This window comes from Nerophis ophidion, linkage group LG21 (assembly GCF_033978795.1).
Source record: "Nerophis ophidion isolate RoL-2023_Sa linkage group LG21, RoL_Noph_v1.0, whole genome shotgun sequence".
NCBI lineage: Eukaryota > Metazoa > Chordata > Actinopteri > Syngnathiformes > Syngnathidae > Nerophis > Nerophis ophidion.
In genome coordinates this window covers 25,437,176-25,456,717 of record NC_084631.1, presented here as the reverse complement: position 1 = coordinate 25,456,717, position 19,542 = coordinate 25,437,176, and the positions used below count along the sequence as shown (strand labels likewise).

The 19,542-nt window shown below is 41.5% G+C and overlaps 1 protein-coding gene across 12 annotated transcripts in view; it reads left to right on the top strand.

Moving 5' to 3' along the window:
• syngap1b (synaptic Ras GTPase activating protein 1b) overlaps positions 1 to 19,542 on the top strand; it is a 390,106-nt gene that overhangs the window by 288,738 nt on the left and 81,826 nt on the right. For 5 of the 12 annotated variants that reach the window (XM_061882342.1, XM_061882344.1, XM_061882341.1 and 2 more), the window contains 6 exons: positions 874 to 1,018; positions 1,478 to 1,714; positions 4,717 to 4,918; positions 12,859 to 13,061; positions 16,943 to 17,144; positions 17,482 to 18,063. In XM_061882342.1, coding sequence (XP_061738326.1) covers positions 874 to 1,018; positions 1,478 to 1,714; positions 4,717 to 4,918; positions 12,859 to 13,061; positions 16,943 to 17,144; positions 17,482 to 18,063 — 1,571 coding nt within the window. Of the gene's footprint in view, positions 1 to 873; positions 1,019 to 1,477; positions 1,715 to 4,716; positions 4,937 to 12,858; positions 13,062 to 16,942; positions 17,145 to 17,481; positions 18,064 to 19,542 lie in introns of all 12 variants that reach the window. The other 7 variants (XM_061882348.1, XM_061882345.1, XM_061882353.1 and 4 more) reach the window with 3 other exon arrangements.

The following is a 19,542-nucleotide window of genomic DNA, read 5'->3' as shown; positions in this document are numbered from 1 at the left end:
AGACTGAGGTGCAGACACACAAATTAGTACACAAACATGTGAATTGGATTATAGACGCACAGATTGAGGTACCGACACACAAATTAGCACACAAAGGTGTATTGGTTTACAGACACACAGATTGAGATACAGACACACACATTAGTACACAAACATGTGTATTGGATTACAGACACACAGATTAAGGTACAGACACATAATTAGTACACAAACGAGTTGGTTTACACACACACAGATTGAAATACAGGCATACAAATTAGTACACGGACACGTGACATAGATTACAGACGCACAGATTGAGATACAGACACACAAATTAGTACACAAGCAGGTTAATTGGATTACAGACACACAGATTAAGGTATAGACACATAAATTAGTACACAAACGTGAGTTGGTTTACACACACTCAGATTGAAGTACAGGCATACAAATTAGTACACGGACACGTGACGTAGATTACAGACACACAGATTGAGATACAGACACACAAATTAGTACACAAGCAGGTTAATTGGATTGCAGACACACAGATTAAGGTACAGACACATAAATTAGTACACAAACGTGAGTTGGTTTACACACACACATATTGAAGTACACGCATACAAATTAGTACACAAGCAGGTTAATTGGATTGCAGACGCACAGATTGACATACGCATTTGCAAATTGTTTTGCGACAATAATCACGTGTATGTTTAGCTGAGATAGGCGCCAGCGCCCCCCGCGACCCCAAAAGGCAATAAGCGGTAGAAAATGGATGGATGGATGTTTAAGCTAATTAAGATAACTGTGAGCTTTGTGGCGACGTTGAAACATTTTTTTTGTTTGCCCGACTTTGAGTTACTAATGAACCCTCGTGGTCTACAGGGGAGTTCATCAGGGCTTTGTACGAGTCGGAGGAAAACTGCGAAGTGGACCCCATGAGAACGCCCCCTACTGTGCTGCCGGACCACCAAGCCAATCTGAGAATGTGCTGCGAGCTGGCACTCTGCAAGATCGTCAACTCTCATTGGTGAGCATGGCGACTGTAAATGACAGGAACGGCGCCCCCTATGGGCCGTGAGCAAAATGATCTGCAAGGAACGCTGGCAATCATGTTGTGTATACTGTATATACCTGTACATATACGTGTATGTATGTGTATATATGTGTGTATATATAAATATATTTATATATATATGTATATCTATGTTTGTGTGTATTTATATATATATATATATATATATATATGTATATATATATATATATATATATATATGTATATATATATATATATATATATATATATATATATATATATATATATATATATATGTATGTATATATATATATATATATATATATATTTATTTATATATATATATATATATATATGGATATATATATGGATATATATATATGTATATATGTATACATACATATACAGTGTGTATATATTTATAACTGCGATCATCTTATATCCATCCGACAGTGTGTTTCCACGAGAGCTGAAAGAAGTGTTCGCCTCGTGGAGAGTGCGCTGCGCCGAGCGAGGTCGAGAAGACATCGCCGACCGCCTCATCAGCGGCTCCCTCTTCCTGCGCTTCCTCTGTCCCGCCATCATGTCGCCTTCGCTCTTCAACCTCACGCAGGAGTACCCCGACGAGCAGACGTCGCGCACGCTCACCCTCATCGCCAAAGTGGTGCAAAACTTGGCCAACTTCTCCAAGTAATTCTTCTTCTTACCCTGACACCGAGAGCAAAAGTATTGGGACACGTGCAGACTCCTGGTGACCAAACCAAACAATAAAGGTGTGATTGGGGCAAAGACTTCCAGCCGTAGTTTGACAGCTTTCACAAGCATTATTTTAACAATGCTTGCATGTCCCAATACTTCTGAGCACCTCAATCCTAATTTTAGATTGATATTATTCATAATAATTTTGTTATTAGTATTGTATTATTTGTTTTATTTTTGAAACAAAAAAATAAAAGAAAATGTACCTTTCTAATTTTAAATTAACATTTGTAATAAGACCTAATCATTTTGTGTTGTTGGTATTTTATTTTTTATATTTTTAGCTCCTAAAAATTAAGAATATTTTACATTAAAAAATAATTAATACATATATATTAAAATATACAATATGTTTGGATTAATATTGTATTTTTTTTAATTTTTAAGCCCAATAAAAAAATATTTTTGCGTTTCTAATTTTAAATTAATCTTATTAATATGCAATACAAAACAATAATTTTCTGTTATTATTCATTTATCATCATATTTTAAGCCCCTAAAAATAAAAAATAAATGTACTTACAATACATTTTTGTTATTAGTATTGTATTTTTTTTAATTTTAAGACCAATAAAATTTGCTATTATCACATTTCTAATTTTAAATTAACATTATTAATAAATACATAATTAGACACAAAAAAAATTTTGTTATTTTAATATATTTTAAGCCCCTAAAAATTAACACATTTTTACAATAAAATTAATAAATATTTATGTATTAAATATACAATATATGTTTGTTATTAGTATTGTATTAATTTTATTTTAAGCCCAATAAAATGTATTAACCTTATTAATAAATATATAATAAGACACAATCATTTTGTGTTATTATATTATTATATTCTAAGCCCCTAAAAATTAACACATTCTTACAATAAAATTAATAAATATTTATGTATTAAATATACAATATATCTTTGTTATTAGTATTGTATTAATTTTATTTTAAGCCCAATAAAATGTATTAACCTTATTAATAAATATATAATAAGACACCATCATTTTGTGTTATTTTATTATTATATTCTAAGCCCCTAAAAATTTACACATTTTTACATTAAAATTAATTAATACTTATATGTAAAAATATACAATATATATTTGTTATTAGTATTGTATTAATTTTATTTTAAGCCCAATAAAACTTCTTAACCTTATTAATAAATATGTAATGAGACATAATATTTTTTTTTTGTTATTATTTTATTATTATATTTTAAGCCCCTAAAAATGAACACACTTTCAAATTAAAAGTAATACTTATATACAAAAATATACAATATATCTTTGTTATTAGTATTGTATTAATTTTATTTTAAGCCCAATAAAATGTATCAACCTTATTAATAATTATGTAATAAGACACAATTATTTTGTTATTTTATTATTATATTTTAAGCCCCAAAAATTAACAATTTTTTACATTAAAATTAAATAATACTTATATGTAAAAATATACAATATGTATTTGTTATTAGTATTGTATTAATTTTATTTTAAGCCTAATAAAACTTCTTAACCGTATTAATAAATATGTAATGAGACACAATATATTTTTTAATTATTTTATTATTATATTTTAAGCCCCTAAAAATGAACACACTTTTAAATTAAAATTAATTAATACTTATATACAAAAATATACAATATATGTTTGTTATTAGTATTGTATTAATTTTATTTTAAGCCCAATAAAATGTATCAACCTTATTAATAATTATGTAATAAGTCACAATTATTTTGTTATTTTATTGTTATATTTTAAGACCCTAAAAATTAACACATTTTTACATTAAAATTACTTAATAATCATATATAAAAATATACAATATATATTTTTTATTAGCATTGTATTAATTTTGTTTTAAAGGCCTACTGAAATGAGATTTTCTTATTTAAACGGGGATAGCAGGTCCATTCTATGTGTCATACTTGATCATTTCGCGATATTGTCATATGTTTGCTGAAATGATTTAGTAGAGAACATCCACGATAAAGTTCGCAACTTTTGGTCGCTAATGAAAAAGCCTTGCCTTTACCGGAAGTAGCAGACGATGTGCGCGTGATGTCACGGGTTGTAGGGCTCCTCACAACCTCACATTGTTTACAATCATGGCCACCAGCAGCTAGAGCGATTCGGACCGAGAAAGCGACGATTTCCCCATTAATTTGAGCGAGGATGAAATATTCGTGGATGTGGATATTGAGAGTGAAAGACTAGAGAAAATAAAAAGTAAAACAATAAAAAAAGGCGAGGGCAGTGAGAGCAATTAAGATGTTATTAGACACATTTACTAGGATAATTCTGGAAAATCCCTTATCTGCCTATTGTGTTACTAGTGTTTTAGTGAGATTATATGGTACCTGAAAGTCGGAGGGGTGTGCTGACCGCCAGTGTCTCCGGTGGGAGGAGGTAATAGTCCGCAGCTGCAGGAGGACGCAAGCTCCGCTCATAACTACGGTAAGAGCCAACTTATTAGCACAATTTTCTCACCGAAACCTGCCGGTTGACATGTGGTCAACCGCTCCGTTCCATAGTTAAGCTTCACCTTAAGGCAGCCGCAATACACCGCTTCCCACCTACATCTTTCTTCTTTGACGTCTCCATTATTCATTGCACAAATTGCAAAAGATTCAGCAACACAGATGTCCAGAATACTGTGTAATTATGCGATTAAAGCAGACTACTTATAGCTTGGCTCATACCTCAACGTTTTCAACAGGAAACTTCGCGGGAAATTTAAAATGGCAATTTAGTAAACTAAAAAGGCCGTATTGGCATGTGTTGCAATGTTTATATTTCGTCATTGATATATAAACTATCAGACTGCGTGGTGGGTAGTAGTGGGTTTCAGTAGGCCTTTAAAACGAGTACTTTCCCCGCCACCTGAGAGCCGTTGTTGTTGTTGTTGTTGTTGTGGTGGTCAGGTTCGGCAGCAAGGAGGAGTACATGTGCTTCATGAACGAGTTCCTGGAGATGGAGTGGGCGTCCATGCAGCAGTTCCTCTACGAAATCTCCAACCTGGACAGCATCAGCAACGCTGGCGGCTTTGAGGGCTACATCGACCTCGGCAGGGAGCTGTCAGTCCTGCACAGTCTCCTGTGGGAGGTCATGGCCCAGCTTAGCAAGGTCAGCTCCATCCACCAGGTGCACACAATCCTCTCAGAGCACACCTTGCACATGTCTTTGTGTCAATGTTAGCACTCTCTTCACATTTTAAACCTAATAGTCATGGACTGTGTTACTTTTTAAAAGTATGCGAGCCTTTCATCTGTTAGCACGCTAATGTTAGCATTTTAGCTCATTGTTTACATTTTGAACCCAATAGTCATGGATTGTGTTACTTCTTAAAAGTATGCTAGCCTTTCATCTGTGAGCACGCTAATATTAGCATTTTAGCTCATTTGTTTACATTTTGAACCCAATAGTCATGGATTGCGTTACTTCTTAAAAGTGTGCTAGCCTTTCATCTGTTAGCATGCCATTGTTAGCATTTTAGCTCATGTGTTTACATTTTAAACCTAATAGTCATGGATTGTGTTACTTCTTAAAAGTATGCTAGCCTTTCATCTGTTAGCACACTAATGTTAGCATTTTAGCTCATGTGTTTACATTTTGAACCCAATAGTCATGGATTGTGTTACTTCTTAAAAGTATACAAGCATTTCATCTGTTAGTATGCTAATGTTAACATTTTAGCTCATTTATTTACATTTTTAACCCAATAGTGGTGGATTGCGTTACTTCTTAAAAGTATGCTAGACTTTCATTTGTTAGCACGCTAATATTAGCATTTTAGCTCATTTGTTTACATTTTGAACCCAATAGTCATGGATTGCGTTACTTCTTAAAAGTGTGCTAGCCTTTCATCTGTTAGCATGCCATTGTTAGCATTTTAGCTCATGTGTTTACATTTTAAACCTAATAGTCATGGATTGTGTTACTTCTTAAAACTATGCTAGCCTTTCATCTGTTAGCACACTAATGTTAGCATTTTAGCTCATGTGTTTACATTTTGAACCCAGTAGTTATGGATTGTGTTACTTCTTAAAAGCATACAAGCACTTCATCTGTTAGTATGCTAATGTTAACATTTTAGCTCATTTATTTACATTTTGAACCCAATAGTGGTGGATTGTGTTACTTTTTAAAAGTATGCTAGCCTTTCATCTGTTAGCATGCTAATGTTAGCACTTTAACTATTTTTTTTAATTGTCATGATTGTGTTATTTCTTTAAAAAATGCTAGCCTTTCATCTGTTAGCACGCTAATGTTAGCATTTGAGCTCATTTGTTTACATTTTGAACCCAATAGTCATGGACTGTGTTATTTCTTAAAAGTATGCTAGCCTTCCATCTGTTAGCACGCTAATATTAGCATTTTAGCTCATTTGTTTACATTTTGAACCCAATAGTCATGGATTGCGTTACTTCTTAAAAGTGTGCTAGCCTTTCATCCGTTTGCATGCCATTATTAGCATTTTAGCTCATGTGTTTACATTTTAAACCTAATAGTCATGGATTGTGTTACTTCTCTGCGATGAGGTGGCGACTTGTCCAGGGTGTACCCCGCCTTCCGCCCGATTGTAGCTGAGATAGGCGCCAGCGTCCCCCGCGACCCTGAAAGGGAATAAGCGGTAGAAAATGGATGGATGGATGTGTTACTTCTTAAAAGTATGCCAGCCTTTCATCTGTTAGCACACTAATGTTAGCATTTTAGCTCATGTGTTTACATTTTGAACCCAATAGTCATGGATTGTGTTACTTCTTAAAAGTATACAAGCATTTCATCTGTTAGTATGCTAATGTTAACATTCTAGCTCATTTATTTACATTTTGAACCCAATAGTGGTGGATTGTGTTACTTTTTAAAAGTATGCTAGCCTTTCATCTGTTAGCATGCTAATGTTAGCACTTTAACTATTTTTTTTAATTGTCATGATTGTGTTATTTCTTTAAAAAATGCTAGCCTTTCATCTGTTAGCACGCTAATGTTAGCATTTGAGCTCATTTGTTTACATTTTGAACCCAATAGTCATGGATTGTGTTACTTCTTAAAAGTATGCTAGCCTTTCATCTGTTAGCATGCTAATGTTAGCACTTTAACTATTTTTTTTAATAGTCATGATTGTGTTATTTCTTTAAAAAATGCTAGCCTTTCATCTGTTAGCACGCTAATGTTAGCATTTTAGCTCATTTGTTTACATTTTGAACCCAATAGTCATGGATTGTGTTACTTCTTAAAAGTATGCTAGCCTTCCATCTGTTAGCACGCTAATATTAGCATTTTAGCTCATTTGTTTACATTTTGAACCCAATAGTCATGGATTGCGTTACTTCTTAAAAGTGTGCTAGCCTTTCATCTGTTAGCATGCCATTGTTAGCATTTTAGCTCATGTGTTTACATTTTAAACCTAATAGTCATGGATTGTGTTACTTCTTAAAAGTATGTTAGCCTTTCATCTGTTAGCACACTAATGTTAGCATTTTAGCGCATGTGTTTACATTTTGAACCCAATAGTCATGGATTGTGTTACTTCTTAAAAGTATACAAGCATTTCATCTGTTAGTATGCTAATGTTAACATTTTAGCTCATTTATTTACATTTTTAACCCAATAGTGGTGGATTGTGTTACTTTTTAAAAGTATGCTAGCCTTTCATCTGTTAGCATGCTAATGTTAGCACATTAACTATTTTTTTTAATAGTCATGATTGTGTTATTTCTTTAAAAAATGCTAGCCTTTCATCTGTTAGCATGCTATTGTTAGCATTTTAGCTCATATTTTCATATTTTAAACCTAATAGTCATGAATTGTGTTACTTCTTAAGAGTATGCTAGCCTTATATCTGTGAGCATGCTAATATTAGCATTTTAGCTTTTTTTTCCACATTTTAAACCTAATAGTCATGGATTGTGTTCTTAAAAGTATGCTAGTTATCCATCTGTTGGCATGTTAATGTTAGCATTTTAGCTCATTTTTTACATTTCAAACCCAGTAGCTTAACATGTTGGAAATGTCATTATGTCAATGTTAGCATTTTAGCTATTTTTTTTAACATTTTAAACTTAATGGTCATGGACTGTGTTACTTCTTAAACGTATGCTAGCCTTCCATCTGTTGGCACGCTTATGTTAGCATTTTAGCTCATTTGTTTACATTTTAAACCTAATATTCAGAGATTGTGTTACTTTTAAAATTATGCTAGCCTTTAATCTGTTAGCACGCTAATGTTAGCATTTTAGCTAATTTGTTTACATTTTGAACCCAATAATCGTGGATTGTGTTACTTCTTAAAAGTATGCTAGCCTTTCATCTGTTAGCACGCCAATATTAGCATTTTAGCTATTTTTTTTAATAGTTATGGATTGTGTTACTTATTAAAAGTATGCTAGCCTTTCATCTGTTAGCGTACTAATGTTAGCATTTTAGCTTTTTTTTTTTAATAGTCATGGATTGTGTTATTTCTTAAAAGTATGCTAGCCTTTCATCTGTTAGCATGTTACTGTTAGCAGTATGCTAGTTATTCATCTGTTGGCATGTTAATGTTAGCATTTTAGCTTATTTTTTACATTTTAAACCCAGTAGCTTAACATGTTGGAAATGTCATTATGTCAATGTTAGCATTTTAGCTATTTTTTTTAACATTTTAAACTTAATAGTCATGGATTGTGTTATTTCTTAAAAGTATGCTAGCCTTTCATCTGTTAGCATGTTACTGTTAGCATTTTAGCCATTTTTTTTACATTTTAAACTTAATAGTCATGGATTGTGTTACTTATTAAAAGTATGCTAGCCTTTCATCTGTTAGCACACAAATGTTAGCATTTTAGCTAATGTTTTTACATTTCAAACCTAATAGTCATGGACTGTGTTACTTCTTAAAAGTATGCTAGCCTTTCATCTGTTGGCATGCTAATGTTAGTATTTTAGCTCATTTGTTTACATTTTAAACCTAATAGTCAGTGTTACTTCTTAAAATTATGCTAGCCTTTCATCTGTTAGCACGCTAATGTTAGCATTTTACTAGCTCATTTGTTTACATTTTGAACCCAATAGTCGTGGATTGTGTTACTTCTTAAAAGTACAGTTTCAGCTGTGGTTCATCCACACGCGGTTCATGTAGTTGTAGTATAACCTCTAATACTAGTAAATTGTTAAATTACTGATTAATAATTACATTAAATGGCAAAGGCATAACGTGAAGGTGTTTTTATAAGCGTAAAAAGAAGTTATGTGTTGCAAAAATATCGAAAGAACAAGCAAAACTCTTCCCAAAGAGTTTCATCTCGGAGGATTTTAACCATGTTACTATGGACAAATCATTCCCCAACTTTACTCAGTATGTCAGCTGCCACACCAGAGGAAATAAGATCCTGGACCTGCTGTACGCAAACATCAAGGATGCGTATAGCTCCATAGCACTCCCAGAGCTGGGCCGGTCAGACCACAACCTTGTTTACCTCAACCCCCTGTGACTGCCTGTGACCAAAAAAACTGTGAAAAAATGGTTAGAAGGGGTCCAAGAGACACTACAAAGCTGTTTTGAGGTAACTGACTGGCGGGTGCTAATAGAGCCTCATGGTGAGGACATTGACGGGCTCATAGAGTGCATCACAGACTATATCAACTTCTGTGTTGACTCAAATGTCCCATCAAAGACGGTCACCTGCTACCCAAACAACAAGCCGTGGGTGACCAAAGACATCAAAGCCATACTGAATGAGAAGAAGAGGGCATTCAATGCTGGTAACAGGGAGGAGGTGAAAAGAGTTCAGGTGCTGCTGAAGACCAAACTCAGGGAGGCCAAGGAGAACTACAGGAGGAAGCTGGAAGGGAAGCTGAAGGATAACAACATGAAGGCGGTCTGGAGAGGTATGCAGGCCATCACCGGCCTCAAACCATCGGGGGGTGGACGGAGACAAAGAGAGGGCCAATGAGCTAAACCAGTTCTTTAACAGTGGCTTGACACAGTGGCTCCGACAAGCTTTCCCCCCCGAGACATGCCAGCCAGGCCCCCTCCCCTCCTCACAGCCCCCCAACCCCAGTGTTTGCCTCCCCCCACTTAACACCTCACCCTCAGAATGATGATCTCGCCCTCCCCCAACCACCTGAGACCCCTCCAGTGTGTCTGTCTGCAGAACAGGCAAACGCACAGCTAAATAAGTTACACACAGGCAAGGCCCTGGGTCCTGACGGTGTGAGCCCCAGGGTGCTCAAAGCCTGCGCCCCACAGCTGTGTGGTGTGCTCCAGCACATTTTCAACATGAGCCTTAGGCTGCAGAAAGCCCCCACACGGTGGAAAACCTCATACGTGGTCCCCATCCCCAAGTGCACGCAACCAGTGGTGCTAACCTCCCATATCATGAAGACCATGGAGAGGTTGGTCCTGGAACAACTCCGCCCTACAGTCAAGCCCAACCTTGACCCACTCCGATTCGCCTACCAGCCCCGACTGGGAGTGGAGGACGCAGTCATCTACCTACTGAACCAAGCCCACACCCACCTAGACAAACCTGCGAGCAGTGTGAGGGTCATGTTTTTTGACCTCTCCAGTGCTTCCGATACTATACGGCCTGGGCTACTGGGTGTGAAGTTGGAGAAGATGCAGGTGGAGGCCACCTTGGTGTCCTGGGTTGTAGATTACCTGACTGACAGACCACAGTACGTTCGACTGCAGGACTGTGTGTCTGACAGGGCACAGTCCTCTCCCCCTTCCTCTTCACCATTTACACCACCGATTTTCACGATCAGTCAGAGTCCTGCCACCTTCAGAAGTTTTCTGATGACTCTGCGATAGTGGGGTGTATTGAGGATGGTGAAGATGAGGAATACAGGGCGCTGGTGGAGGACTTTGTCACATGGTGTGGAAAGAACCACCTCCAGCTTAATGTGATGAAGACCAAGGAGCTGGTTGTGAACCTGGGAAGGAGGAAGAGTACTCCGGCGACCCCTGTTTCCATCAGGAGGGTGGATGTGGACATGGTAGAGGATTATGAATACCTCGGAGTACACATCGACAACAAGCTGAATGGGTCAAAACACGCTGAGGCCCTCTACAAGAAGGAACAGAGCTGCCTCTATTTCCTCAGGAGGCTAGGATCCTTCAACGTCTGTACAAAGATGTTGAAGATGTTCTACGAGTCGGTGGTGGCAAGCGCCTTCTTCTACGCCGTGGCCTGCTGGGGCAGCGGGCTCAGAGTGAGGGACACAAACAAACTGGACAAGTTGGTAGAGAAGGCCAGTAACGTGGTGGGAGTGGAGCTGGACTCTCTGGTGGTGGTGAAGTCTAGCAAAACTCCTAGCCATTATGGACAACACCTCCCACCCACTACACTTGGACCTTGCGGAGAGAATGAGCACGTTCAGTGGAAGGCTCAGACTCCCAAAATGTAACACGGAACGACACAGGAGGTCCTTCATACCGACAGCCATCAGACTCCATCCATCTTCTTCTGCTTATCCGAGGTCGGGTCGCGGGGGCAACAGCCTAATCAGGGAAACCCAGACTTCCCTCTCCCCAGCCACTTCGTCTAGCTCTTCCCGGGGGATCCCAAGGCGTTCCCAGGCCAGCCGGGAGACATAGTCTTCCCAACGTGTCCTGGGTCTTCCCCGTGGCCTCCTACCGGTTGGACGTGCCCTAAACACCTCCCTAGAGAGGCGTTCGGGTGGCATCCTGACCAGATGCCCGAACCACCTCATCTGGCTCCTCTCGATGTGAAGGAGCAGCGGCTTTACTTTGAGTTCCTCCCGGATGGCAGAGCTTCTCACCCTATCTCTAAGGGAGAGCCCCGCCACACGGCGGAGGAAACCCATTTCGGCCGCTTGTACCCGTGATCTTATCCTTTCGGTCATGACCCAAAGCTCATGACCATAGGTGAGGATGGGAACGTAGATCGACGGGTAAATTGAGAGCTTTGCCTTCCGGCTCAGCTCCTTCTTCACCACAACGGATCGGTACAACGTCCGCATTACTGAAGACGCCGCACCGATCTCACGATCCACTCTTCCCCCACTCGTGAACAAGACTCCTAGGTACTTGAACTCCTCCACTTGGGGCAGGGTCTCCTCCCCAACCCGGAGATGGCATTCCACCCTTTTCCGGGCGAGAACCATGGACTCGGACTTGGAGGTGCTGATTCTCATTCCGGTCGCTTCACACTCGGCTGCGAACCGATCCAGTGAGAGCTGAAGATCCCGGTCAGATGAAGCCATCAGGACCACATCATCTGCAAAAAGCAGAGACCTAATCCTGCGGTCACCAAACCGGAACCCTTCAACGCCTTGACTGCGCCTAGAAATTCTGTCCATAAAAGTTATGAACAGAATCGGTGACAAAGGACAGCCTTGGCGGAGTCCAACCCTCACTGGAAATGTGTTCGACTTACTGCCAGCAATGCGGACCAAGCTCTGGCACTGATCGTACAGGGAGCGGACCGCCACAATAAGACAGTCCGATACCCCATATTCTCTGAGCACTCCCCACAGGACTTCCCGAGGGACACGGTCGAATGCCTTCTCCAAGTCCACGAAGCACATGTAGACTGGTTGGGCAAACTCCCATGCACCCTCAAGAACCCTGCCGAGAGTATAGAGCTGGTCCACAGTTCCACGACCAGGACGAAAACCACACTGTTCCTCCTGAATCCGAGGTTCGACTATCCGGCGTAGCCTCCTCTCCAGTACACCTGAATAAACCTTACCGGGAAGGCTGAGGAGTGTGATCCCACGATAGTTGGAACACACCCTCCGGTCCCCCTTCTTAAAGAGAGGAACCATCAGACTGTATAATGTATATGTTCCTTGACTGCAATTAAATGTAGAATATATGTAGAATATATTTATATTATTCATATATTATATATATATAGTATATGTTATGGATTATTTATTATTATTATTGTCTATTGTGAGCGAAATGTGGTGCTGAATTTCCCCCAGGGATCAATAAAGTACTTTCTATTCTATTTCAATTCTGTATTTCGGTAGAATTCCTACTTTAGTAGTTCTGTTGGTCTCATTTTGTGATTCGGTGTCAAACTCAGGTTCTTTCCGCCCTCCAATCACAGGACGCCATCATCAAACTAGGCCCTTTGCCCCGCCTCCTGAACGACATCAGCATGGCCCTGCGTAACCCGCACCTGCAGAGGCAGCCGAGCCACCAGGCGGACCGCATCCAGGAGCGGCAGGTGGAGCGGCTCCTGGCCCGGCCCAGCTTCAACAGGGGCATCTCGTCCGAGTTCCAGAATCTCATGATGCGGGATCTCAACAGGTAAACGCCGAGATGCTCCACTATTGCACATTTTAAAAGAAAGAAAAAAAACGCACTCTGTGGGCGCAATGTTCTTCCCTTTTGGCACCAAAGAGAAAGACATAAAGGGTTTTGAAAGATGAAACAAATCAACATGCTGGAAAGAGAGCAAGGGCCCAAAGAAGACGAGAGAGGGTTTTGTGATTGTTTGTAAGGTAAGAAGTCCGACATGGTGGTGAAATGTCGGCATGAGGCCTGTTAATTGATTCCGTACTTCAGATTTCGGAGGCTCCGCGAAAGTTAAGACAAGACACAACGAAGCGAGAAGGGAGAGGAAAGGAAAAGTGTCCGACTTTAGTTGAAGCCAGACTGTTAATGCTAACCAGCTGTTTGTCCAAAAATTTAAAAAAACATCAACTTTATCAGAAAGTATTTTTGTTTATTATATACCGTTTCCATATGAGTTGGGAAATTGTGTTAGATGTAAATATAAACGGAAAACAATAATTTACATTTTCAACCCATATTCAGTTTAATATGCTACAAAGTCAACATATTTGATGTTCAAACTGATAAACACTTTGGTTTTTTTTGCAAATAATCATTAACTTTAGAATTTGATGCCAGCAACAGGTGACAATGAAGTTGGGAAAGGTGGCAATAAATACTGATAAAGTTGAGGAATTCTCATCAAACACTTAGTTGGAAGAAGGAGCTGAGCCGGAAGGCAAAGCTCTCAATTTACCGGTCGATCTACGTTCCCCTCCTCACCTATGGTCATGAGCTTTGGGTCATGACCGAAAGGATAAGATCACGGGTACAAGCGGCCGAAATGAGTTTCCTCCGCCGGGTGGCGGGGCTCCCCCTTAGAGATAGGGTGAGAAGCTCTGCCATCCGGGAGGAACTCAAAGTAAAGCCACTGCTCCTTCACATCGAGAGGAGCCAGATGAGGTGGTTCGGGCATCTGGTCAGGATGCCACCCGAACGCCTCCCTAGGGAGGTGTTTAGGGCACGTCCAGCTGGTAGGAGGCCACGGGGAAGACCCAGGACACGTTGGGAAGACTATGTCTCCCGGCTGGCCTGGGAACGCCTCGGGATCCCCCGGGAAGAGCTAGACGAAGTGGCTGGAGATAGGGAAGTCTGGGCTTCCCTGCTTAGGCTGCTGCCCCCGCGACCCGACCTCGGATAAGCGGAAGATGATGGATGGATGGATGGATGGCACTTAGTTGGAACATCCCACAGGTGTGCAGGATAATTGGGAACAGGTGGGTGCCATGATTGGGTATAAAAGCAGCATCCGTGAAATGCTCAGTCATTCAGAAACAAGGATTGGGAAACGGTCACCACTTTGTGAACAAATGCGTGAGCGAATAGTCAAACAGTTGAAGAACAACATTGCAAACATTACAAATTGCAAGGAATTTAGGAACTTCACCATCTACGCTCCGTAATACCATCAAAAGGTTCAGAGAATATGGAGAAATCACTGCACGTAAGCGATGATATAACAGACCTTTGTTCCCTCAGGAACTGCATCAAAAAGAGACATCAGTGTGTAAAAGATATCACCACATGGGCTCAGAAACACTTCAGAAAACCACTGTCAGTAACTACAGTTTGTCGCTACATCTGTAAGTGCAAGTTAAAACTGTACTATGCAAAGCCAAAGCCATTTATCAACGACACCCAAAAACGCCGGCGGTTCCGCTGGGCCTGAGCTCAGCTAAGATGGACTGCTGCATTGTGGAAAAGAGTTCTGTGGTCTGACAAGTCCACATTTCAAATAGTTTTTTGGGAAACGGTGAACGTTGTGTCCTCCGGACCAAAGAGGAAAAGAACCATCAGGAATGTTCTAGGTGCAAAGTTAAAAAAACAGCATCTGTGATGGTATGGGGGTGCATTAGTGCCCAAGGCATGGGTAACTTACACATCTGTTGAGGCACCATTAATGCTGAAAGGTACATACAGGCTTTGGAACAACATATGCTGCCATCTAAGCGCCGTCTTTTTCATGAACGCCCCTGCTTATTTCAGCAAGAATGTAAAAAAAAAAGAGTGTGGGTACTTTCCTGGCCCGCCTGCAGTCCAGACCTGTCTCCCATCGAAAATGTGTGGCACATTATGAAGCGTAAAATACAACAGCGGAGACCCCGGACTGTGGAACGACTAAAGCTCTACATAAAACAAGAATGAGAAGGAATTCCACTTTCAAAGCTTCAACAATTAGTTTCCTCAGTTCCCAAACGTTTATTGAGTGTTGTCAAAAGAAAAGGTGATGTAACACAGTGGTGAACATGCCCTTTCCCAACTACTTTGGCACGTGTTGCAGCCATGAAATTTTAAGTTAATTATTTACCAAAAAAAAAAAAATTTATGAGTTTGAACATCAAATATCTTGTCTTTGTAGTGTTTTTATTTACGATTTAAACAACGTGCCAACTTCACTGGTTTGGGGTTTTGTGAGTTTTACAATATAACTAAAACAGTTAATACTTACTAAAACCGTCCCATGAGTGATGTCTGTAGGAGTGTTTTCTTGCATATTTGTACATGCTATCGTAACGTAATGAAGCAAGCGTCATTAGTATTAGCTAATATGCTAACACCTTTACGAGTGTCTGTGTTAGTATTATTAACTTACAATGGCATTTTTTGGGGTATTTTTTCTGTTTCACAATTTCCTCAGTAAATTCACCAAAACGTCACCATAGCATTATTGAGTCTGTTGAGCTGATTGGGGTCCATGACAATGACTTCTGTTTTGTTTGATCAGCCGTTTTACTGCCGTGTTACAGGCACCGTTTGGAAACAATTAAGGTACAATGGTGCAAAAAAGTATTTAGTCAGCCACCAATTGTGCAAGTTCTCCCACTTGAAATGATGACAAAGGTCTGTAATTTTCATCATAGGTACACTTCAACTTTGAGAGACAGAATGTGAAAAAAAAAATCCAGGAATTCACATTGTAGGAATTTTAAATAATTTATTTGTAAATTATGGTGGAAAATACGTATTTGGTCAACCAATCAAAGCTCTCACTGATGGAAGGAGGTTTTGCCTCAAAATCTCACGATACATGGCCCCAATCATTCTTTCCTTAACACGGATCAATCGTCCTGTCCCCTTAGCAGAAAAACAGCCCCAAAGCATGATGTTTCCAACCCCATGCTTCACAGTAGGTATGGTGTTCTTGGGATGCAACTCAGTATTCTTCTTCCTCCAAACACGACGAGTTGAGTTTATACCAAAATGGATACATGGATGATACAGCAGAGGATTGGGAGAATGTCATGTGGTCAGATGAAACCAAAATAGAACTTTTTGGTATAAACTCAACTCGTCGTGTTTGGAGGAAGAAGAATACTGAGTTGCATCCCAAGAACACCACACCTACTGTGAAGCATGGGGGTGGAAACATCATGCTTTGGGGCTGTTTTTCTGCTAAGGGGACAGGACCATTGATCCGTGTTAAGGAAAGAATGAATGTGGCCATGTATCGTGAGATTTTGACCCAAAACCTCCTTCCATCAGTGAGAGCTTTGAATGGTTGACCAAATACTTATTTTCCACCATAATTTACAAATAAATTCTTTAAAATTCCTGCAATGTGAATTCCTAGATTTTTTTTTCACATTCTGTCTCTCACAGTTGAAGTGTACCTATGATGAAAATTACAGACCTCTGTCATCATTTTAAGTGGGAGAACTTGCACAATCGGTGTCTGACTAAATACTTTTTTGCCCCACTGTATGTAAATAAATATTTCTGTGTAAATAGCATCATATCTGTGGCTTATAGTCATGTGTGGCTAGTATTCGGAAACCTCGCGCAGAGTGCGTTTTTTTTTTGTTTTTTTTCCCCGCTGTTTTGACGCCACAGTCCTGACGCGGTGTGTCGTCCAGCTCTATAGACATCACGCGCTTGCCTTCCCCGACCTCCACGGCCGGGGTCATGCCATCTCGCCCCCAGATGAGCTTTCAGGACCGAGACCACCTCCACCGAGCGCCGTCCAAAGACATGTTCTACGTGTCCCGGCCCCCCCTGGCCCGATCCAGCCCGGCCTACTGCACCAGCAGCTCGGACATCACGGAGCCGGACGCCAAGGTGAGTCCGGCGGGGTGCGGTAGAGGGGGGCGGGGCCGGCGGGTGCAGCCATCATTCCATCCAATAGGTCGAAGAGTGGGATGAGTATGAGAGCATGCTGCTCATACTCCATGATATCTCCACGGCTGTAGGCAACCATGGCATCTGCTTCTTTTGCTTTTTATCCCCACCTCGCCAACTCATCCTCTGCGGTATTTGCCGGGAAATACTGTGAGGCCTTTCCGATATTTCCAGGCCCCCACGGTAAAACCACCACCCTCACTCATACCTCATGATTGATCAGGGGGGCATGCAGGTGCTCAGTGTCAGTAAAAGCGTATTTATGATGGACCTCCAGGATTCCCGAATGAACAGCGTGTCTAACCTGCAGTCGGTGGACATGCTCAACTCCTCCCAGGCCTCCATCGCCGGCATGGGCAGCTTCGGGGGGCTGAGCAGCGGAGGCGGTGGCGGCCTGGGGTCGGGCCTGAGCAGCCAGCTGAGGGCGGGTGGGAGGTTGTCAGCTGGCTCCGGCGGCTCCAGCATGTCCGGCGGCCTCCGGCTGAGCCAGCTGAGCCAGATGGGCACCACCACCGACTCGCTATCCCAGCTGCAGCAACAGCAGGCCGCCGCCATGCGCTACCCGCTTTCCTTCCAGAATCCCCTCTTCCACCTGGCGACGGCCGACGGTCCCCAGCACCACCAGCACGGCCGGGCGCCGCCCCCCGCACCCCTGCTGCTGGCCCCCGAGCCCGAGCTGTCGCACCCGGGCTACGTGCCGCAGTTTGCCCACGGGGGGTTCTCGCGCAGTGAGGACCTGTCCACCCTCAGGACGCGGGACGGACACCTGAGCCAGCCCAGCATCATCCACTCGCACAGCTACAGCGACGACTACGGCAGGGCCGAGTACGGACGGCGGCAAATGTCCATGCACGTGCAGGTAGGTACATGTGGGGGCCAGCTTCATGTCGCAGTGTCTATTTCACTCTACCCAGACTAACCTAACAAATCCCCCTTTGCGATAAAATCTTTAAAGTGATTGTGCCACAAGCCGGAGGCTAATATGCTAAAATGCTATTTCAAAGCTGTTGCCAAAGCTACACGGAGAGACCGCGAGAGTTTGGACACATTTAAAGAGTGTCTGATCGCACAAAGTGATGTCTAAGACAGGCAAGGTACGATCATTGGGAAAATAAACAAGTTAGAAGTGCCGCTAGCCAAGTCAGCAACGTCTGACGTTGGATCCACATTTTTGATTGACAAATAACCAAAATTCAATGGTCAAATCAACATCACAACCTGACATTGATTAAACGGTGTCAAAAAGCATGTAGCTTCAACGTTACGTTTCAGTTGCTCAAAGTTAGGACCTCACTCAACAAGTTTTCAATGTCTTCTGCCTTATGGTATTGGCCTTACCCATATACAGTAAGGATGGAGAAGTGAAGTGAAGTGAATTATATTTATATAATACATAGTGGGTTTTACATAGTGAAACCCAATATCTAAGTCACATTTAAACCAGTGTGGGTGGTACTCGGAGCAGGTGGGTAAAGTGTCTTGCCCAAGGACACAACGGCAGTGACTAGGATGGCGGAAGCGGGAATCGAACTTGCAACCCTCAAGTTGTTGGCACGGCCACTCTACCAACCGATCTATGCCGCCCCATAAGACATCTTGAAACGATCCTTTTGTGGTGGAATGGTCCGAAACTTAACTGCAAACAAAGTGGTTTTAGTACAAAAGGTTTATTTACCCAATATCAAAAAGTACAGGTTGGATTTAGTCGCCCATGCAGACAAACACCGTCCTCCAGAATCAAACAAAAAACATGCAAATCATCTATCAAATGTTGTTCCACTGGCTTTTTTTATGTGACACCTTCATGTCTCAAGGTCTTTTTGTTTTGCCCCTACTGGCACCAACACAAGAGAAGTGGTTGGTAGAGTTTCCAGTGAGGGTTGGACTCCGCCAAGGCTGCCCTTTGTCACCGATTCTGTTCATAACTTTTATGGACAGAATTTCTTGGCGCAGTCAAGGCGTTGAGGGGTTCCGGTTTGGTGGCCGCGGGATTAGGTCTCTGCTTTTTGCAGACGATGTGGTCCTGTTGGCTTCATCTGGCCGGGATCTTCAGCTCTCACTGGATCGGTTCGCAGCCGAGTGTGAAGCGGCCGGAATGAGAATCAGCACCTCCAAATCCGAGTCCGTGGTTCTCTCCCGGAAAAGGGTGGAGTGCCATCTCCGGGTTGGGGAGGAGACCCTGCCCCAAGTGGAGGAGTTCAAGTACCTAGGAGTCTTGTTCACGAGTGGGGGAAGAGTGGATCGTGAGATCGACAGGCGGATCGGTGCGGCGTCTTCAGTAATGCGGACGTTGTACCGATCCGTTGTGGTGAAGAAGGAGCTGAGCCGGAAGGCAAAG